The sequence below is a fragment of the Limulus polyphemus genome, unplaced genomic scaffold (genome assembly GCF_000517525.1).
Source record: "Limulus polyphemus unplaced genomic scaffold, Limulus_polyphemus-2.1.2 Scaffold527, whole genome shotgun sequence".
Lineage (NCBI taxonomy): Eukaryota > Metazoa > Arthropoda > Merostomata > Xiphosura > Limulidae > Limulus > Limulus polyphemus.
This window is the reverse complement of record NW_013666137.1, coordinates 217,890-242,774: the sequence shown is the minus strand read 5'-3', so window position 1 is coordinate 242,774 and position 24,885 is coordinate 217,890. Positions and strand designations below refer to the sequence as shown.

At 33.8% G+C, this 24,885-nt stretch overlaps 1 protein-coding gene across 1 annotated transcript in view; it reads left to right on the top strand.

Moving 5' to 3' along the window:
• The window catches only part of LOC106458882 (transcription factor SOX-5-like), a 125,315-nt gene that overhangs the window by 90,249 nt on the left and 10,181 nt on the right, over positions 1-24,885 (top strand). The window contains exon 4 of the mRNA XM_013918442.2: positions 23,945-24,058. Within this exon, the coding sequence (XP_013773896.2) occupies positions 23,945-24,058 (114 nt within the window). The remainder of the gene's footprint in view (positions 1-23,944; positions 24,059-24,885) is intronic.

Here is a 24,885-nt window from a genome sequence, read left to right as displayed (position 1 = left end):
CATTCAATACCAGATCACACATTCTTATTGGAACATATACTCAAGTCCACATACATATAAAAGGTCTGATAGTAAACAAAACATAAGCAGTGGATGGTGTGTAAAATGTATATTTTATTTAGTGCACACTGTCGCTAATTTTAACAGCTTATACCTCATTATTTAAACTTCAGTTACCGTAAACAATATGTTTTAGACATCACTCAACGAAAATAATAATACGTTAACAACTTTAACTTTATGTTCTAAACTTCACTTATTGTAAATAATGTATTTTAAACATTACTCAACGAAAACAGTTTTTTCCTTAACAACTTATAGTTTATGTTTTAAACTTCACTTAAGGTAAACAGTAATTATAATTATTTTTAAGTTTTAAGCCCATCTCAGAGATTCAAAGGTTTAAAGAAAAAAAGTAATGACTTGAAATTAGAGTTCGGGTAATATAGGCTTAAAGCTTTAAAACTTTCTAGCCACTTATCGCATGTTCATCGATGTTTTAAAAGTGCAACATACCTGTCGTAAGAACATTGAGTAAACAATAGTATTTTAACAAGTTTTAAGCTTTACTTAACGTAAACAATAGTATTTTAACAAGTTTTAAACTTTACTTAACGTAAACAATAGTATTTTAACAAGTTCTAAACTTTACTTCACGTAAACAATAGTATTTTAACAAGTTCTAAACTTTACTTAACGTAAACAATAGTATTTTAACAAGTTCTAAACTTTACTTAACGTAAATAAAAGTATTTTAACTAGTTTTAAACTTTACTTAACGTAAACAATAGTATTTTAACTAGTTTTAAACTTTACTTAACGTAAACAATAGTATTTTAACTAGTTTTAAACTTTACTTAACGTAAACAATAGTATTTTAACAAGTTCTAAACTTTACTTAACGTAAATAAAAGTATTTTAACTAGTTTTAAACTTCACTTAACGTAAACAATAATATTTTAAAAGCTTGTAGTTCGGGTTTCAAATTCTACCTTACGCAAATAACAGTATTTTAACAGGTTGATAGTGTTAAGAAAATAAACGTTTTCATCTTTTTAGTCTTCACTTCACTTAATGAGTTTACCAGAAGTGTTGTAGCTTTAATTGTTTCAGTGACGAAATGATTTTTTCTTACTTTAGATCTAATTCACACCTAAAACGAAGTATGAATTTGAAAAAAAAAAATCAAAACAAAATTCAAAGTTTTTATTAGCATTATTGTTTATATCTGCATGTTTGATTTTCAGTTTCTGTTAGCCGTTTAGTTTACTTAAATGTTAGTCTCGTTTAAAACTCAGAGGAATGAGACGTGGTATATTTTCACAATGTTGTACGAATGAAAAGTAAATTATTGCTTATGACCTAGTTTAAAAAAAAACGAGTATCATTAGGATCCTAGGTCTATGGTACTGAGATATAATGTGTTTATATTACCCTTACAATAAATATTTAATAACAATTCACTTTTATACACAAATGTAAAGCTTTTGTTTCCATCTGCTTGTCATCTTCCACGTTCCCACGTTGTCAGCGAATAAACTAAGAATCAGTATATATTTAAAGAAAAAAAAATGCCCATTTGGTGTCTAATACTGTATCACAACGACTTTGGTAACACCCTCTTTGACATATTCAATAATGATGTCTCTATTATTCCAGCACTTCGAAGATGTGAAAATCCCAACGAACGCGTGTAATAAGCGAACTGGCAAGCTGTTATGTTCCTTTTACCACGCATCCGCACCATTTGGCGAATTATCTTAATGGTCATTATACATGATGTAATATTGCTAAGGAACAAGTTAACCGTGAATTTCAATGATCTGAACAAGCCCCCAACAAAAATGTATAGGTGACGTTACACTATATAACCTATTATGAAAAGCGTTGTATAGTCATGACACCAATGAATTCCTGGTCATTTGCGGTTGTTATGAGCCATTCAATTATAACCATGTATTCGTTGAAATACAATGAAATGAAATATACTATACATCCAAGGAATAATGTGCTTGTAATCAACGTAAGATAAATAGATAAAAAAAACTCAATATGTCTATCTTTTACAACCTTTCGTTTTATTGTTTACAAGATACTACACTCATCTCATCATTACACCTTTTTTTTCAATCTAAAATGATTTTATTGCATGTGTGTTACACACAAGTCTTCAAGAATTTCTGAGACGACAGTGGTCGTATTAGATGGCTATCTGTAGGTAATTGAGGCTTAGCTAACGTTTTTGGTGTATTTTCAACAGTTTCGGGCAGTGAGCTTTGTGGTTTGGTGATGAAACTCGTGACTTCACGTTGTTGTGTGTGTGTGTGTGTGTGAGTGCAGTTTCAATGTTGCACTTAGTTGTGTGCTCTTGTTACGCATTAATACAATTTTAAATGTTGTTTTCACTCTAAAGTTAATAGTTTTGTTACATTGTTTATAGTGGCTAGCGTGCCCGGATTGTGAATTCGCGGATTCACAGTTCACTACATGTTTCATAAAATACGCTCTGCACTTTAGAACTGTGGATGCAACAGCAAAGTGATGGTCAAATCTAACTAATCGATTAGAGTATCTCAAGAGTTGGCGGTGGGTGTTTTTGACTAGCTGCCTTCCTCTCTTCCGTAGCTCAAAATGAGGGACAGCTGTGCACAGCTAAAAACCATACAGACAATACACATATACACGTTTTCATGCTACACCACGTTGTTGCACACCTTACATTGAATTATTTAATTAAGTTATACATGATTCCACTACACATGTTGTTTTTTGTAATACGCTGTTGTATAGTTACATATTTATAACATCTACACACATATATACAAAACACTGAATTGTTTGTTCAGTCTCCTTGTTGTTACACATGGTACAGACTGAAATAATGTGTTGTTTGTATTCATTACTTCGTCACATTATATATGATACACTACATTTCCCTACTACACTGAATTATTTCGTCACATTATATATGATACACTACATTTCCCTACTACACTGAATTATTTCGTCACATTATACATGATACCGGTATAAACTACATTTCCCTACTACACTGAATTATTTCGTCACATTATTTATGATACCGGTATACACTACATTTCCCTACTACACTGAATTATTTCGTCACATTATACATGATACCGGTGAACACTACATTTCCCTACTACACTGAATTATTTCGTCACATTATATACGATACCGGTATACACTACATTTCCCTACTACACTGAATTATTTCGTCACATTATATACGATACCGGTATATAGGGAAATGTAATGACGAAATAATTCAGTGTAGCACATTATACATGATACCGGTATACACTACATTTCCCTACTACACTGAATTGTTTCGTCACATTATTTATGATACCGGTGAACACTACATTTCCCTACTACACTGAATTATTTCGTCACATTATATACGATACCGGTATACACTACATTTCCCTACTACACTGAATTATTTCGTCACATTATACATGATACCGGTATACATTACATTTCCCTACTACACTGAATTGTTTCGTCACATTATTTATGATACCGGTGAACACTACATTTCCCTATTAAACTGAATTATTTCGTCACATTATACATGATACCGGTATACACTACACTTCCCTACTACACTGAATTATTTGTTCAGTTCCGTTGTTGTTAGTTCTAATCATTGGAATTAGGCATTGTACTGTTCATATATTTATGTCATCTTTGAATGTTGCAGGTTATCTTCACTGAAACAGTTTGTTGTTGTCATTCAGACTGTTCCGTTTAACTCGTTAGACTGTTTTAAGTCTTGTGCTGTAGATATTCCTAGACCGTTCCTGTAAGGCACAATATATTAGGAAAGCAGCATTTCGAGCAGCATTGGGCTGTAGTACATGTACTACTGTAAGCTTCAACGCAGAATGAAAGAGCCATTCACATAACCTCACTGGAGCATCACGTTGTACTGGTTCATTTAAGAAGTTTGGCAAGAACCCGATGTTGTCGTTAAGTGTGGTCTAGAAGGCTTAAGCCAAGTAGGTCTCATTTAGCAACTTCAGAGACTCGTTTCTTTCAACCTATTCAGGATACAGTCCAGTGATCAGTTCGTCTGTCTGTATGATGTGCAACAAAAGTCACCCTCAGGGGTGAACACAAAGAGGTCGTCTGTCTGAAATGACTCCACTGTTTGTCGTAATGAATTGGTTTCATTAGCTGTGTATCGTGTCGAATTGGTTTCATTAGGTGTGTATCGTGTCAGTGAAACCCTACCTTTTCTTAGGTGCGCCCAATAATGCTAGCCCTGACGTGGAACTTTGTTGAAAATAGAAAGTTGGATAGAGTAGCACACACACACACATCAGCAATTTTTCACATCTTATACACTCTGCAGGAGAGTGGTCGGTCCCGATAAGTCACGGATCATTGAATATGACGTATAGCTAATAAATGAGTGTCATAGTTTACTAGTACGTTGGTATAAAAGGGGAAAAAAAGAACAGTTATATTGAACTTGGAGTTAACACCGTGCAAGTTTTATTTTTACTTGAGTTTATTGTCCAAGTGAGTAGTTTGAAAGTATGGCTTACTTGGCAGGCACCAAACATTATTTCCTGTGTTTACAGAATATGTCAATTTAGAAGAACCTTAGTTCTCTTGCAATGTCCCTGGGGGCAAAACATGGCCAACGTGCTCCCCGTGTCTTGATCCATCCACTGCTGTCGCTATTCTCAGCCCCAAATTTGGGCAGACAGATTTTGCTGGGTTTTATAGTCACTTATGACACTGATAGATCACACTGCTAACACTTTATGCTATCCAAATTATTTAGGAAAGGAAGTACGCCATTTCTATGAAACGTTACAGTCAATTCTTAAACACTGCTGTCAGATATGTATACATTTTGTGTGTGTGGAATTCTGCCAAAGTAACAGTCAGATGTTATAGGTTATGAAAAAACATGAAACTTCAGAATGACCGTCAAAGATACAGACAGATTATTTGGTGCATTTCTAAATTCTTGAAATAATTAGTAAAAAAGTACTATTTTAGTCTATTTATAATGAACACACCCTGTTCACGCTAATGTCTTTTGAATTGTCTACTCTGTACATTTTGTACAAAACTTGTGGCAGTCACATAATTATCTATACACACAGACACACACATATATATCGGAACTCTGAAGTCCAGCTGTACCCAATCATCCATCTGACATTATTTATTGATAAATACCGAAGTTGCCAATCGGGTTGTTTAGTAATGACATAAGCGACTGTCACGTGACCCCTTTGTTCACTCCCAGCCGGACCGGCCTTGAATGGAGTAAACACTAAAAAATGATTAATGCTCATCTGTAGGTAGTATCTATCTAGGTGTAGCATGGCCTTCGATATCTAATTAAAGAGCAACCTTATACAGATATACAGCATATCCAGTAAAGAAAGGTTTTATTACAGCCACGAGCTTGTTATGCTCTCCAACTGTGTAGAGCATGGCATATCCTGAAGATAGTGAATAAATCACAACCGCATTCATATGGCCTTTAATTATTCTAATAGTCTTCATTTGTCAGTTAAGTTTGGCATTTAGATTAATCCAAAGAACTTTAAAAGAACAAATAAAATAACGTTATTAATAACTTTTTATAGATGAAAATTATACTAGTTAATAACCCTATTTTTAGATTAAATATAATGCTCTAACATTTCCAACTATTACTTCACAATTGTTATTGTATTATTTCACTGTAAAAGTGTTGTCTAAGCAATAATGATCACACCTAAATTTTAATTCAGAGCAACGGCGCCATCTATTGGTATTATTGTTTCGTAATACATTAGAAAATGTTAGCATTAAAATTTTATTTGATTGTAAAAACAAAATAACAATGATTAGAAACTTCCGAGTAGTATTTCGACACTTTTATCTCGTCTTTCTGGTTTAACAAAGTTCAAAGACTGGTTAAGTTTTATTTCTCTGACAAACTGTCATATAGAAACAATCACTGTCATTTCTTTAGCAATACGAGGGTATCTTGAAAACCACGTTTTAACTTTTCAAATGATGATTTTGCCAAGAGACTTCTGTATAATGTATAAATATGAAGACTTTTCTATTTTTATCTAAACAAAACCAACTAAACCTTTAGGTTTTGAGTACCTCATGTGTATCTTACTGTAACAGGCCCAAAAAATTACATTTATGTACCTGTGTACGATCATTCTGACTTGACTATAATAACTACGTCCTTGAAACAAATTCATTTATAACGTAATTCTTCCTGTATTTATTTTCAAAACTCGAATTTCAGAAATATTGTACAGTTTGGTTGCAGAACGGTTTCAAACCGCCATGTTTTAGGCGTAGTCTATTCGTCCATCGGGTGGGTATAATTTTCTAGAAACTTCTGTACGTTTAGAACTTAAAAAGTAATATTCTTTCAATTACACACTGTCCATGTACAGAGTAAGTAACTTTACGGCCATAGCGCTAGAAAACTTACACACTGTCCATGTACAGAATAAGTAACTTTACGGCCATAGCGCTAAAAAACTTACACACTGTCCATGTACAGAGTAAGTAACTTTACTGCCATAGCGCTAGAAAACCTACACACTGTCCATGTACAGAGGAAGTAACTTTACGGCCATAGCGCTAGAAAACTTACACACTGTCCACGTACAGAAGAAGTAACTTTACGACCATAGCGCTAGAAAACTTACACACTGTCCATGTACAGAGGAAATAACTTTACGGCCATAGCGCTAGAAAACTTACACCTAGCGCTATGGTCGTAAAGTTACTTACTCTGTACATGGACAGTGTGTAAGTTTTCTAGCGCTATGGTCGTAAAGTTACTTCCTCTGTACGTGGACAGTAAAACTTACAATTTTACTGAGATTTTCTAAAGCGACTGTATTCTACTTAGGCCTACTGTTTTGGAGCTTTATTATTGTTTTGTAATTTAGAGACACGCGTTTTATGGAATGTAAAAAAAACAGATTGTAAACTGTTCTGATAAAGAATTCAAACTTTCAGTTTTTATTCACAATACGCGTTTTATACAAACTCAAGACACTAACCAATTACTTAAAATTCCTTATTGAAAATACGAGTTATCAAATATCACTTTATTTTATGTAATTAACTGTTATTTACTGAAGACATTCATGATATGAACTATTATAATTTTATTCAAAAATCGGCTGAAATTTTTCCCTGTGGGTATATAAATTTTCTTCACACTTTTACAATTTTTACTATCATTTTAAGCAATTTATTCTTTATTTAGTCTCTGAAAGCATGACGTTATCTTCTTTTACGCTAACTAATACATAATTTGAAACCACGTAATGTTTATTTTAATATTTTAAACTTTTGCAATTTCTCTTCTGATGACGCTACCTAACTAAAAACAAGTTTTAGCACGAGCACTATGTCTCACTAATAATTAAAAATTATTAACTAAATAAGATTATTTCCATAATAGTCGAGACAAATTATGTGACTTTTTTCTCTGAATGAATGTTTTTGAAAAATATAAAATGGTTTTCTGAAATTATGGGATAGATTTTGAACAGACCAGGGCGAATTCTATGCTGACGTGAACATATTCATTAGAATGGCACGTTCAATGAGATACTACAGTTAAAGGTTTCTTATACACATCAATCTTTTAAGTACAAGAGCAACCTCGACTCCTTCCAACTTAATCAGGGTGGGTCCAGGGACTGGGTGAGCCAGTCAACTACTGAAGACCAGAGAATTAATGACCACCCTACTTCCGGTCATTTCGCGCTTCTCTATAAGACTTTATAGTTTGCCAAGATAGCCCTGGTTCGACCGGTTACTCGGCTTCTCGCCCAGTAATCATGAAAGACAAACCAAGGCATCTGGATTACAAACCGTTGTCTACCAACGGAATCTTTCAAATCCTCTCACTGCTAATGGAGCCGTCTGTTTCGGCAGGCTGTGTAGGTCCCATTTCCGCTTGCGTTGCTCGATGAGTAGTGTGTGAGTGATTCGGTTTTTGTTTCGTTTCTTCTTCTAAAGGAAACTGTTCTCAACGGCTTCATTCGTGGAACTCTGATTCTTGGTAACAGCCATTCTTTATAGATACGAGTCTGGTGCAGACAACATCCAGCTCCTGGAAACGCAACAAATCATTCCCTTATGTGTCCTAGACAGCAATAAACAAGAACACAGATACCATTACTTTATTAGCTACTTCAGTATCGGGTCCTTTCAACTTGATATGTCCTCGATCAGTGGTCTATTTATGGTTAGCATGAATATTTTAAGGCCGTTTGAATTAAGTTTTATACAAAGGATCCCTTTATTGTGCACATTGTGTTTAATAAAACTTAAATATATGAAATAGTGTTTTGTAGTATTTATCAAGATTTTGTGATTCGCTTTAATATTATTCATGAAACATTTATAGCTAACTATGACATATCCTAAAGGGTAGGTAGTTCAATATGACTTTACTTAAATACTGACCACATGAAGAACAATAAAAAAATATTAGTAGTTTGAAAACACAGGAAACCTGGGGTTATGTCAAATTATTTTTAATCCATGATGCAAAAACGCTCTTAGCTAGCTAATTAACTTATTTCCATAATTACTTAATTATCGAGACAAACTGGGCTCTCTCGGATGAGTGTCCTGCTAAAGTGCTCAAAATAACACTATATCAAACTAGCACTAATCAGCTGACCATAGCAAAAGTACGGACATAAAGTTAGACAGCAAGTTGGCCCTGTGGTAGGGTTTTGGATTTCAGAGCTGCTGAGCCGGATTCGAATCCGTGCAATATCACAAAATATCCACTCACCCACCATCCTAATTTAAGCTGTGGGTGCGTTATAATAATGGCGGTCAATCCATTGGTGTGTGTATAATAGGATGGTGATTACCAGACGCCTTCTCTCTTGTCAATAGTTCACAATTTTTGACATAAATACAAGACATACATTGGTTTGGTTTGAATTCTTTGTACTACGTATTTGTTCTCAGTGTGCAGTTGAACATAAATTGTACACCTTTAAAAATATTTGTGCAGTTGCAAATTCACCTATATAAGTAAGTTCAAGTGTATAAAAAAACATATCTAACATTATAAAATTCCATTCCAGAGTTTGTAAATCAATGTATTTACTAGAATATTCTTCATTTTTGTATCACTTGTTACTAGGCCTGAATATATGAGTTGGAATAATGAGTCATGTATTAACAAATGACGAAGTTGAATTATAATTGTGCAGTTGAATAAAAAATCCTTAGGAAAAGCTCTATTTCTTCTTTTTTTTTAAATTAGAAACAGTACTGTATCTCCTAATTTTGGATATGAATTGATGAATCATTTAAAATTTTTAACTTTTCTTCATGTTGCAAAACTTGTTAACATATAAATTATTTAAAACGTTTTAAATTTCACAGTTTTAGCATGCTCGCAACCTGCAGCCGTGAGTGCGTTATAAGAGTGACGGTAAGATTCACTATTTGATTAGACAAGAGTAGCCCATGGGCTGCCACTGAGTTCTGTTGACTAGCTGTTTTTCCCTTCTAGTATATAAAGTCCAAATTAGGGACGGCTTTACGTAGCTTTGGTCGAATTTCTGAAGAAAACAAAAAACAAACAGTAATGAATGTGATACTCTTTTTCCCAGTAGCGATTCCTGATGGTTTCTGGTTGTTAAGGGTGTCTTGGTATCTTTGTCCACCCCTTCACTCCTAGAACTTCTTTCTCTGAAGAAAACAAAAAAAACAAACAGTAATGAATGTGATACTCTTTTCCCAGTAGCGATTCCTGATGGTTTCTGGTTGTTAAGGGTGTCTTGGTATCTTTGTCCACCCCTTCACTCCTAGAACTTCTTTCTCTGAAGAAAACCAAAAACAAACAGTAATGAATGTGATACTTTTTTTCCCAGTAGCGATTCCTGGTGGTTTCTGGTTGTTAAGGGTGTCTTGGTATCTTTGTTTACCCCTTCACTCCTAGAACTTCTTTCTTATATATATACTACCAATTTACTGAAATATCGAAAAACCTGCACATCCTAAGATTTTTTCCTAAATCCAAGAAACACATTTACTCGACAAAGGTGTAAGAGGCAAATTAAAAGGGGGGGGGGGCAAGGTTTATTTGAATAAGCGAAGCGAGGGAATATGCGATACAGGCGCGCCTATTACGTCTGGGGTGAAAGGATCCGCCTTAGAATTCTGGAGGCTCTTGGGTTCTAAATTAAATTTTATACACTCCCCTACTTTTCCTGAGAGTAATTTTTCTAACTTTGATTCATTTTTTACTGGGACAGATTGAAAAGTGAGGGCCTAATCCTCCCCCCCACTCCCCACCCCCGCGCTTCCTATGCCACTGCTCGACTGTCACATTCTCCCCCTTTCACAAAGAATATTGATCTAATAAACTGAAAACTGTGTTGTTGGTTTTATTTACGCCCAATTTTTCTGCGAATTTCCACAACCGTCCAAAGAGGTGATGAAAAATTGACACTGTTACCAAGAGGGTTAAATTATTAATTCACTACCTTCTATTAAGACACTTAGGACTTTGAATTAAGTTCATATTTCACAATTTATAACCCCTCAGACATGATTTAGCTAATAGTACTTGTTTGTATAATGGTGACGAGTTATTATTCCAACAAGCTGGGGTTTTCACAAGATTTTTGCCGTAAACAATCCTCTAGTAGATAACCCCATGCCTATTTGTCACGAGCAGTTCTCGTCAAGGTCTTTAACCTCCTCCCTTTTTTTTTTCCCCGAGCCAGTTGTGTGGGGTGGCATCACTACTCTAATTAACTCATTAAAAGTGTTATTCAGTAATTTGGAAATATTATTGTTGCACACGTAGTACTGCTTCAGTAAGATAAGTTTTCAAAATCAACAGATCTTTCGCGTTCTTTTTATATATATATATAGTCATATCATTCATTATGTCACGCGTCAGTAACTATATATTCTTCCCATGTGACAAACAGTCAGAGTCCAGCTTTAACGAAAATTTTGTTCCTCTCAAGGATAAACTTTGGCGTATATCGTACCGACATGGTGATATCCTCCAGTACAAAGTTCGAAAATGGTACAACCGTTTCAGCACTTTTACGGATAAGGGAATTACATACGGTTGTTGTAATTGCGAAATAATCATAGCCATAAATTATGTATCCAAACAAAGCGGCTGAGGGAACGTAAAAATCACTTTATTTTCCATGAATATTTCTTGGCATAAAGATCAAATCTTAATTCAAATTACATACGATTGTTGTAATTACGAAATAATCATTAGCCATAAATTATGTATTCAAACAAAGCGGCTGAGGGAACGTAAAAATCACTTTATTTTCCATGAATATTTCTTGGCACAAAGATCAAATCTTAATTCAAATTATATACGGTTGTTGTAATTACGAAATAATCATTAGCCATAAATTATGTATTCAAACAAAGCGGCTGAGGGAACGTAAAAATCACTTTATTTTCCATGAATATTTCTTGGCATAAAGATCAAATCTTAATTCAAATTGAATTGTTGAAAATTGATTACATTTATCTTTCAATATCTAATTACAAAGAATAAACGCATTAAGTAACAGATAGGACACTGTATGTTAATAAATTCTACTATAGATTCAGGAGTATATCATACAGAATAAAATTCTCAAGGAATTAGGAGTCTATAAAAAACAAAGTTACAATGGAATCGGTGTATTAACGGGACATTTTGATGGTCTTACCTTAAGTAGTTCAATGAGTATTTCATCGTCTAAAACCTTTTAGAACAACAAAGCTAGTCATGATTCGATTAGTATATTTTACTGTCTAAAACCTTTTAGAACAACAAAGCTAGTCTTGATTTAATGAGTATATTTTACTAAAACCTTTTAGAACAGCAAAGCCAGTCTTGATTCATGAGTATATTTTACTGTCTAAAACATTTTAGAACAGCAAAGCCAGTCTTGATTCGATGAGTATGTTTCACTGTCTAAAACATTTTAAAAGCCAGTGTTGGAATAACATTAGTTTTTCGTTTGCTGGTATTTCAGTCTCTCTTGTTTTGCGGATAGTACAGAATGTTGATATAAGATTTAACCCGAAGGTTGTTTAATTATAATACACAGAAGTACGGAGGGACTGTAGTGTACAAACTGATGGAACGATATATGAATCTGTATATGGTAAATGTGCGATTAAAATTTGTTTACGTTTGTAAAAGGATACTTGCAAAGACAGGAAATATGGCCGTTTCTTGTATAACTGTGCAATTGCAGAAACGTTTGTATTTTTAGGAAGATATATAGGTCTTTTTGACGTAACGTCAGAAACAGAGCGTGCTGAAGACGTTTCCCTGGCTGAAGATGTTTCCCTGGTTGATCTTAGTTACCAGTTGAGATGTGGTTAATCATAATAATATGACTTCTCCATCTTTAATTTCGGCGATGTAGCCAAAGCACAGAGAACTGATAACATCGGGAAATGAGTTCCATCAAAGATGAACCATATTTTAGAGATGACACAGACAGATTAGATTTCATAACCTGGACTGTTATTTTTAGACAGACAGATCTGATGCACAAATTGACACGTGGAACTGACCTTGTCAGATGAAATGCGTTTGAGCCTTATTACTTCTAATAAGAGAGTTTTAATCTCTTGTGATTTGACAGATCATAGAACCAATATATTATAAGTGGTTAGTATTATGTGTAGCTCGTTATCTATCTAACTGATAATGAAGACGTTTCCATCTCGCTATATATTCCATGTTGATAATATTTTCTTCTGAAAGCCATCTTTGGTGTGTCTGACCCCACCCTCAACCCGAGGGCCCAAGGCTTATAACACTAAAAATTGGGTTTCGATAGCCACAGTGGCCACAACATATATAACCCACTGTGTAGCTTTGCCCCTAACAACAAACATCCATGTGCCTGTAGTGTTACACTTACTGGTAGTTTCAATGAGTCTTCTTCCTTTTGTTTTATCCACGTAATCAATGTGTCTTTCTCCTTTTGTTTTATTCACGTAATCAATGTGTCTTCTTCCTTTTGTTTTATCCACGTAATCAATGTGTCTTTCTCCTTTTGTTTTATCCACGTAAACGAAATTTTCCGCTTGATCTTCATATTTCGCTTCCTGGAAGTGCAAAATGTGGATTTAGGTTATGTATTGTTGTAAGTTTTGTTAGATTTAGATCATGTATTGTTGTAAGTTTTGTTAGACTTAGATCATGTATTGTTGTAAATTTTATAGATTTAGATCATGTATTGTTGTAAGTTTTATAGATTTAGATCATTTAGTGTTTAAGTTTTATAGATTTGGGTTATATATTGTTGTAAGTTCCATAGATTTAGGTTATGTGTTGTTGTAAGTTTTATAGACCTAAGTTACGTGTTCTTGTAAGTTCTATAACCCAAATGCTTATTGCATGAATGGTTAATCTGCCTTGTTTCATGTCTTATTTATGTAAGAAAAGTTAACTATCATCGTGGAATCGTACCAGGTTACACAAAGTAAGGACAGACCAAAATTGAAGAACTATTATTAAAGCTGTTACCACATTGGGAAGCAAAGTGAATCAATTGTATTATTGCTTTTGGAAAAACTTAAAATTATCCATACCGTTCAGCACTCACTATTCTATGTAAATCAAACAACGTTAGTTGAGTACAGATGCTGAAGCTAGACTGAACCGTTTTTTTTTTTTTTTTAATTTATGTGGTTCTCCTGTTTTTAAATGTTTCCGTATGTAATCTTCTCCTATACAAATGATCACCGTCTTTAGAACTTTTAGAACGTTTTTAAAGAGCCACAACTACTTGAAGCCAATAATCTTACTGCGGATGTTGTCTTTAAAACAACCATAAAAACCCAGTGTTGATGAGAACACATGTGGTAAGACTGACCTAACAGACTTCATCCAGCTGGTCGGTCTTGAAGACGGCGCTTGTTGTTCTGGCTATTTCCTTGTCTGCAGGTGTTGTTAGATAGATCATCAAGCTGCTTCAGTTGCAGACGAGAAACTCTGGTTATAGACGTGCTGTGAACTTGATGACGATTTGATAGGCCTAATGATTGTAGGTAACATCAAATGTTTTTCTAATTGTTTTGTCTCAATTTCCCTGCTGCGTGTTTCTCTGATTACACTCACATATTTTCAATAATCGACAAAATGAACGATTAGGCCCTAATGATGACGTTTTAGTGATCGCAGTTTGTATGATTTGAGGTTCTTTATGGCCTAAGCATTGTCTTTCTTCCTAAAAACTAAATAACACCACAAGAAACATGTTTTGTTTTGTTTTTTTCATTTGCTTCGATATTTTAAATTGTTAGACATATCTCTTACAGATACAAAAGATTCGTTAGGCGGAGGCCAAAGTAAGAAATCGGATACACAACGATCGATAGAAAACTACTGAGTTTTCAGACATCTCCAAATTTCCGTATTTTATTATCAGTAAATTACATCGAGGATATAAGATGCCTACACATAAGTGAAAAAGTAGGATGTGTTAATGCAAATGACATCAATAAACTATTAAACGTTAATCCTTAAAGTAAAAAAAAACCGTCATTTTTGATAGTTCATTTCAAAACGTTGCTTTTAGAATATACGTCTAACCATTTATTTTAACTAGTCATTTTACACGTTCATCTCAACGTTTCTATTTTCAGCCAACTCATCGTCATCATCTTTCAAGTTTCCAGTTTTATAAGAACTTGACTTTTTTTCAGTTTAAAACAGTGTAGCTTTCGTTGCCATTACTACAGTGTTGTCAAGGTCAACAGTTAAGTTACTACATCACTTACTTTCAACCAACCCAATATTTGTTGCCCAGCTCGAAATTTCTGGCAAAAGACCAAAACGATAACCCGATGTTTCACCATCTTGATCTGTTTGGCTTTCTTCTAAACAGAAACTTTATACTATTATGTACACTTCTGTCCATCTTTTGAACTCTTGTCGTTAAGTAACAAGTGGTTTAGTAAAAGTTTCATCATTCGTAGAAAGGATACGATCTTTTAATCAACACAAAGTTCACAAGTTTCTTTTTGGATATTGTTGAGTCAAGGGATTTGTTTATAAGAGTATGCATAGTACATAACAATCCCTTTAAAAGTTAAACTGATACTCTAACAGTCATTAATAAAATAATTATTAATTATATATATATATATGAAATGTATAGATGTCGCTGATATGATAGTTCCTCAGTTCACAAGTATATTATTTATTACTGTGAGTATTTATCTATCGCGGCACCTTCACTGTGAGTACTTATCTATCGCGGCACCTTCACTGTGTGTATTTATCTGTCACGGCACCTTCACTGTGTGTATTTATCTATCGCGGCACCTTTACTGTGAGTACTTATCTACCACGGCACCTTCACTGTGATTATTTATCTATCGCGGCACCTATACTGTTAGTACTTATCTATCGCGGCACCTGTACTGTGAGTACTTATCTATCACGGCACCTTCACTGTGATGTATTTATCTATCGCGGCACCTTTACTGTTAGTACTTATCTATCGCGGCACCTGTACTGTGAGTACTTATCTATCACGGCACCTTTACTGTGAGTATTTATCTATCACGGCACCTTCACTGTGAGTATTTATCTATCACGGCACCTGTACTGTGAGTACTTATCTATCACGGCACCTTTACTGTGAGTACTTATCTATCGCGGCACCTGTACTGTGAGTACTTATCTGTCACGGCACCTTCACTGTGAGTATTTATCTATCACGGCACCTTTACTGTGAGTACTTATCTATCACAGCACCTTTACTGTGAGTATTTATCTATCGCGGCACCTGTACTGTGAGTATTTAGCTATCACGGCACCTATACTATGAGTACTTATCTATCACAGCACCTTTACTGTGAGTACTTATCTATCTAAGCTATATACACAATTAATGTTACAGGTTAAACATTTCCAAATAAGTATCAATGAAATGGCAGTTGCTTCAATAGAAAAGAATAATACATTTTTGAGCACAGCCAAGTTCTAAAAGTGACGACCCAAAGTTATAAGTTTTTACATATATCTAGCTACCCCCCTCTCTCCCCCAACGGCTCTTAACTTTTGATTTTGAATATCTTACTAATAATAACTCAGTTGAAAAGTATTATTCTGGTAATTTAATATTAAAATTCGGATTAATATCAAAGTACAAATGTGAAGCTGTAGATTTCTCAGATCTTCAGACGAAAACATGGCTTCGTCTGTTTGGTTTTTATTCTAAACTGTTTCCGTCCATCTGTCTCTCTGAAATTCCCATAAGATTTGTACTCCAACTAATTGCCTAGAACAAATTTCGCAGGCAACATTACTGTAACTGTTTCATAAATTCGGTTATTAATGGCCCAGTTACTTCTCTGATTGCTAAGCCTAATTGCTGCTATAAACTGTGGAAGAAACCTTAGTTGAGGCATAGAAGAAGATGAATAAACATGACGTTGTCTAAGTAACCACTGATCTAATGCTTTAAGGCTGGAATACTGTCATAAATCTTTCCATAGATGGCGATGGCAGCGACTCCAGGCGACACCCTGTCCTACAATGTCGATATTTGAGAAGTGTAAACATTTTTGTTAAAACTAAGCATGGTATTTACGATATCACTGGTTTCCACACAACATGGTGTGAAAAAAATGTTGCCCAACTAACAATTCATATTTGTTTTCAAGTATGTCGCATGCTTTTTTTCTTCTGTGTTTTTTTTGTTGTTGTTGTTGTTATTAAGTTGAATAATTTTACGATTGTTGTAAGATTAACTTTTAACAGCGAAATTATTAGTTTGGTATTTACGGAGGAAACTGTATTTTAAAACTGTTTAACATGGGAAAAAGTTTTAAGCCTATATTTCTCATCGCGAATGCGACTTTATAAGAATTTATGTAATAATAGAGGTTGTAAAACTCAAGTAAATACAGCAAAATAATCGGTTACATATCAGCCGTTTTTAAAGATAAAATATTCCAATATCGACACCTGGTGAACGAGTTTTTATTTATTTTTAACTATTTGATAGAGTACTCTATCAGGTTTCATAGTTAACCACTAGAACCTGTTCTGGAAAGACCACCCGTAATAAATACATCAAAATAACCAACTTGATAAACAAATTTATAAATTAACATGTGCGTAATTTCTGCACCGACACCATGGAATCATGGATGATTATGGTGTCTGAAGACATTTTTTTATTACTTTACATACTGAACTAGTAAGATCTGACTTCATGTTATTAAATCTTTTTAATTACAATTTTCTGATTTGGTAAATTTGTTTTGATGATTATGGTGTCTGAAGACATTTTTTTATTACTTTACATACTGAACTAGTAAGATCTGACTTCATGTTATTAAATCTTTTTAATTACAATTTTCTGATTTGGTAAATTTGTTTTAAAACAAAGTTACCAAATCAGAAAATTGTAATTAAAAAGATTTAATAACATGAAGTCAGATCTTACTAGTTCAGTATGTAAAGTAATAAAATATGTCTTCATTGAAGATCTTTCCACGCCAAGCCAACATATTCGTCTAATTTACGTTATAAACCTTAGCGTAAACTTAATTTACGTGAATCTCATGAGCACGTACAGTGTAACAGTTAATGACAAGTAGTTATAGTTGACTGAAGACACTGTGCATTTCACGTAGTCAGAATAGGAATAATGAACGCTCAGCGTTTTTCGTTTGTTTTTTTTTTAAACTTACATGCCCACCTCGAATTATTCTTCTTTGATATTACCTCAAAATGTGCCCAATTTGATGAAATTAGTTTATGACTCGGCTTGGAATTGGCGTTCTTATTTCACACTGTCGTTTGATGCGAGAGAATTAGAAGAAGCTATTCACACTGTCGTTCGATGCGAGAGAATTAGAAGAAGCTATTCACACTGTCGTTCGATGCGAGAGAATTAGAAGAAGCTATTCACACTGTCGTTGATCCGAGAGAATTAGAAGAAGCTATTCACACTGTCGTTCGATGCGAGAGAATTAGAAGAAGCTATTCACACTTGGAATCCGTTTTTAAAGGCAGAAACACACGAACTCGCGGCAGCTCGGTTCTTTTCCTAAGCCTAAGGCTGCTTTCCATGTCGAATCATAAAAAGACACTCCTCATTTGAACTTACCTTCCCAAACATTTTAAATAAAACTACAACTGGAACGATATCCTGCTTGTAATACAGCGGGTTGAATAATTATTTATCTATTTCTTTCTTCGACCTTGATCTTAGGCTGAATTTTATGACTTCCACATATATCTAATTCATAATCCATTAACACTGGTATAAGATAGGTAGATAGTTTTCCGTAACGAATATATCTTTATTTACACGTATAACTGAGACAACGTTTGGTGTAAGATATATATATATTAACTTCTTCGAAAAAGGAAAATAACTGGTAAAGTATTTGAAACAGTAATATAAGTTCAACAGGATAGTACAAATATCATTTACCACACGATGGCAAGAAGAAGGAAGATTACAAGAAGAAGGAAGATGACAAAAGAAGGAAGGTGTCAAGAAGAAGGAAGATGACAAGAAGAAGGAAGATGACAAAAGAAGGAAGGTGTCAAGAAGAAAGAAGATGATAAGAAGAAGGAAGATGACAAAAGAAGGAAGGTGTCAAGAAGAAAGAAGATGATAAGAAGAAACATCCGGAACAAACTATAAAGATTACATCCGAGATTATTTTAGATAATCTACAAACCAATACATTATTACCCACAGGTCAGTCCGTACGGTTGTAAAAAAAAAACTTTAATGCACCTAATGATGAGTCAGTTATTCTGTTACGCTAATTTTTCGGATTTACAACGCTACAATAAGGGGTTCGATTCCCCTCGGTGGACACAGCAGATAGACCGATGTTACGGCAATCCCTTATAAGATTATCAAACACGTTAGTTATTTCAAGAAGGTTGCACTCTACTATTCTATAAGCTAGCAAACTGTAAATACAGAACTGTAAAGCCATTCTTGAGATGAAATTCAACTCATCATTTCTAAAAACATATTCATAAAATTGTATAGAAATCTGCCAAGAAAAAACAGAATCTTAATACGACAACTTTGCAGACCGTGACTGTATTCCATCTATTTAATATTCATGTTGAAAGATACTTAAAATAATTTAATTTAATTTTCTAGCATATACAACTTTCTTCATTCATATTTGCATAATAGAGACCACATTGAGAAAATCCTTGGTTTAAAGTAGGCTTCCTTCTTCTTGGCACTTTCCTTCTTTTGCCATCTTCTAATCTTTATAGTTTGTTCCGGATGTAATCTTTATAGTTTGTCCCGGATGTAATCTTTATAGTTTGTTCCGGATGTAATCTTTATAGTTTGTTCCGGATGTAATCTTTATAGTTTGTCCCGGATGTAATTTTTATAGTTTGTCAGTAAACTATCATTCTGTATTATATGGCATAACTTTTTTTTAAATTTGTGTATTTTTTAACTTCCCTTTGTACCAAAGGACAAAGGGCTGAAAATTTAAAACCGTTGACCAACTTTACCCCCTCCCCCCCGCCACCAACCAACACGTGTTTCACAGCTGGGGTCTCCATTTGTCAGAGCAGTGTGTCATTTGGGAGTAGGGTGTGGGTAACACAATCACTCTCGTTTCCTTTGAATGACCCCTCTTTCTCTTCCTCCTCCCACACCTCCTTCCCTGTGGAGGAAAACAAGGAGATCGGAAAGGCACATGGATTCCGTCTTTTCGCAGCTACACGGTCAGTTGAGAGAGAAAAATGGGCTTGCCACTCGCCAGGTTTGGCGGGGCGACCAAAAAGTCATGGGAACTGACTTCCGCTCTTCCCAGCAGTACTTCAGTCTCCATAAAAATCAAGTGACATTTGAGATACACTTGTGTACTCTCGTTCACCAAGCTAATTAGAGACGAGATTTCATTCTGGCGGTCATAAGGGACGAGAACTGTACACTGTTTGCTTTGCTCCCATCATTTTATGACATTTCATGTTACTTCTGTTGTACTTATAGTTACCTTCATTCTCATGTGTTACTTGTGACTCTAACCCCCTTACTGACGTTATTTTTATTATTACCGGGCAGTATTGTCATTTTCTGATATGTTTCATGATAACATAGGCTTAACTCTTTGTGGTGGACTTACAACAGTTACTATTTTTATCCAGTAAAAGTTTACATGTTAGTGATAAAAGATTACAGTTGAAAGATGCCCGTAATTCATCTACTGTTCACTAGGCTTCCTGTTTACAGATTTAAAAAACAAAGTTTTCAGGCGTTACCAGAACACGTGCAGAAAGCGCATATTGAGAAGATACGTGAAACTATTACCACTTACCATAGATATATAAAGCTATTTACATTTCAGTAAGAGAGAAGTTAAAAAAACATATTCACTAAAATGTTTTAATTTAAATGTTTTATTTTGTTCATCACTTTTTTTCTAGCTAAGTTTTTAGTTTAACTATCTAAGGATTAATAAATTCCATGTATAACTAGTAAAGCTGAAACGTTACTGATTAGACATTCTAAATATTTTAAACCTGCAGTCAACAAGACTCATACTTTTGTTAGCACTAATAGTACAGGTTCCTCTAAGAGAGCTTGCTGACATATTGTAATATCCATCATAAGAGGCTAAACCTTATCCAAAACCATTAAAAAAAATTGTTTAACGCATCACGGATGAGTGAGATGTGAATCTTAAACACTAAGAAATTTAATGGGAGTACAGTGTGAGTGCAAATTTAAATCCGGTACTGTGCTCTAAATATATCCAGAAATATTACGCATGTTACGTCACTGAAATGTCATGTATTAAACAACTAGTCCTGGCGTTTAAGCACAAAAGCTCAACATTTTGATTGAGTTTAAAGATGAAATACATTTTTTTTGCAGAAAGGCAGTAGAGATATTTTCACTTTCCACATTTTGAACGATACGACAATGGCTAATTTACCAAAATAAATTTGAATACTTTATAATATTTTCATAATTTATATTTATCGCATTATTCGTGAAAGACGTTGGTCACAACAGTATAATGAAGGTTTGGAATTATAAAGACAACTCATTATTACTTTTTTATTTGAAAGTCATTTCATTTCTGGACAGTTTAAGAAATTATAACAAAACCATCATAACCTCAGAAATATATCCTTATACCTGATAGTTTACTCACTTAATTACACTGGCTTATTGCTGGAATTCTTGCTTAAAGTGTGTGATGTAACAGATTTTATGTTTCTGAACATGTGAGCAGAATTCTGCATGTGTCATTAAGCTGTGAACCTAAAGTATAAGCAGCGTGAAACCTTTTAAACACTTTTAAACATAAAAATGTTCGAGTTATATTAAGAGAGCCTAACACACAGACAATATACGTGTGTGATGACACGATATGTACATACTTTAGTCACCACATCTATCAAAACGAGATCAACGTCGGGCCCAGGGGGCGACGAGTAACTGTCCGGGCTGGAAAAAAACAACAACAACAGCAGCTGTGTTATTTCGGGGAAAGATTTCTTTGTCTCTGACTTTCATTGTTATTCAATTACATATGGTGTTGACATTAAAACTTTCAAACGTGGGAGAATATCTAAAGGATCACACATGGCTCGCTGTTATTAATTTATAAATTTCCCAAGCTCGATGTTTACCTCTTGTTTCAAGCACCATCATTTTTAACATTACATTTACTGAAGCTTAAACAAAAGGGACCTTTGTACTGGTTTCACCTCCAAGTGAGGATGAACTCGCACATTTAACCTTACAAGTGAAATAATAATAAAAAAAAAATGTTGAGGTCATAGTTATAAGTCTTACAAATCCGAATCCTCCTACATACAGAGACTCAGAAGTTAATGAGCAATTCTGTACAAAACTAGTACAAAGATCAACTCGGAAGATACGATATTTGTGTTATGAAATCATTAATATTTCAAACAACATGTACAAATACAAAACTCACATGTACAAACAAGTCAGTACGTGTATGTGTATAACTTACACATTTCTATATCATAAAAGTGCGTGTGTTTAAATTATTAATAATGTTATCGTGTTACTTGAAATCAAAGACCCTTTTCTACAGAGGACAAACAAGATTTGAGATAACAGCTATGGCGGCGAATGACACGACACATTTCCATTTTAATTGACTGTACAGTGTCTTAATCATTTTAATTACTAGTTAATCCAACTGCATTCCAGTAAGTGTTTTACTTTTTTTTCCATTTAAAGAAACTTGTTAGTGGTTCATTTATTACTTTTAGAATTGAAGTTTTGTCTTGAGTTTTATATTCAAAGCACAATGTAGCATCAAACTTAAAAATACCATCCCTTATAAATTTTAATGCTTTGATACAGAACAATAATATCAAAAACATGATAACTTTTTATTAATTTATTCTTAAAAATAAAAAGTTTGAAGCATTTGTTTTTATTTTGGGAAAATTTCATGTACGTTTAAAATGTATTTGTGAACATACCAACAGATGGCGATAGACAACAGTTTATATATTTACTATTAGCATGTCATGCATGAGAATGGACCTTAGATACTGTTTTCGGCAAATATTTCTCGAAATAAATGACAAGAATTTCCGTGATATGAGTTGTGGCTATGATTAAAAAAATTCTAATCAAACCGTTTCAATACTGTTTTTTCTACTAGAGTTTTACAATATGTACAGAGCATTAAGATTAGAGAATTAATCTTATTCGTGGTTAAGCAAATGCATTTAAGGGCATTAAGATTAGAAAATTAGTTTTATTTTTGATTATGTAATCACATTAAATTTAGAGAATTAGTCCTATTCACGATTAACCAATCATATTTAAGGACATTACAATTAGAGGATTAGTCTTATTTATGATTAACCAATTACATTTAAGGGCATTAAGATTAGAGGATTATTCCTATTCACGATTAACCAATCATATTTAATAGCATTAAAATTAGAAGATTAGTCCTATTCATGATTAACCAATTATATTTAAGGACATTAAGATTAGAATATTAGCCCAATTCATAATTAACCAATTACATTTAAGGGCATTAAGATTACAAGATTAGTCCTATTCAAAATTAACCAATTACATTTAATGGCATTAAGATTAGAAGATTAGTTCTATTCAAAATTAACCAACTGCATTTAATGGCATTAAGATTAGAAGATTAGTCCTATTCAAAACTAACCATTTACATTTAATGGCATTAAGATTAGAAGATTAGTTCTATTCAAAATTAACCAATTGCATTTAATGGCATCAAGATTAGAAGATTAGTCCTATTCAAAATTAACCATTTACATTTAATGTCATTAAGATTAGAAGATTAGTCCTATTCAAAATTAACCATTTACATTTAATGTCATTAAGATTAGAAGATTAGTCCTATTCAAAATTAACCATTTACATTTAATGGCATTAAGATTAGAAGATTAGTCCTATTCAAAATTAACCATTTATATTTAATGGCATTAAGACTGGAGGATTAATCCTGTTCGTGATCAAAAGCAATCACATTTATACCATTTGTTTCCCTAGTATAGCGAATCTGAGAAAAACCAGGATTTAGTTATTGTTACTAATGCTATAATGTTTCTTATCTGGTTTATTGATTAAACCATTCACATTAGTATTGTAAAACTTGAACTGAAGCAAGGTGTTTGCGTTGCAGTTAACCAAACATTTTCCTTCTTAGACAAACTAATTCGCACCTCTGATGGGTCAGTAGTAAGTTCACGGATTTCGATTCCCTGTGGTGGACAGACCTTAGATAGCCATTGTGTGGCTTTGAGATAAAACAAATATATAACAAACAAACCAAGTTATTTCTCAAGTAAGTGTGTTCGTTTTTTCCTTTTATGTTCTTACAGTTTTTGTTCCTTTTTTTCCAGTTTGATGCTGAAAGTAGCGAGGAGAACGATAAAATTCAACAGTGGCAACAGGAACAAATCCATCGCCAACAGCAACAGTTAGTCCAACAACAACAAAAAATCCTGGAACTCCAGGTAGGCCCAAATCCCACGTGATTTCTACATAATATAATGAAACCTTACCCCTCGTACACACACAACAGAGTCATTGTTGTTTATCCCCAGAATAATGTTTTTCAATACTAAACGTTCTTGTTAAAAAAAAAAAAAAAGACTGAGATCGTAACTCCTTCATCCCCATATACAATCATTCATCACTTTTCAGAACACAGACTGTACATCTGGTTTTTGTCGTATTATTTTATAGTGTTGCTTAATGAAGTGTAATGTAACTGATCTCTTGGTACTTTCTCACGTCTGTAATGTTCACCATTAAACACAACCCTTTCAGGGACGAAGGACGGGAAGAAGTTCCGGAAGATAAAGCGATCGTACCGGTTTAGTAGATATAGTAAATCTCACGTCATTTGTTGGCATTTATTTTATAACAAAACCACACTGGGCCATCTGCTGTGTTCACCGCCGGGAATCGAAACTCGGGTTTTAGCATTGTACTTCTGTAAACTTATCGCTATCCCATCGAGGAACGTTTATTCAATAAGACGATTCAAATGCTTTATTTCGGGATATAACTGGCATTACGTATCAAATAATTATAAACTTGGTGGCAGGGGTTTTTCTAGCGTGCAGTTGATTCCACTTGAACTTAATTATATGAGTGAATTTTCAAGTGCACAAATATTTTTACAGGTGTACAATTTGTGTTTTATAATCTTAAATATGTTTTTTTTTAATATTTATTTTCATTCCATAGTTGATAAATAAATGTATTTACTGGAATATTTTTCATGGTTTGGATCGGTTGTAACAAGGTCTGTATATATGAGGTGTAATAAGGCGTC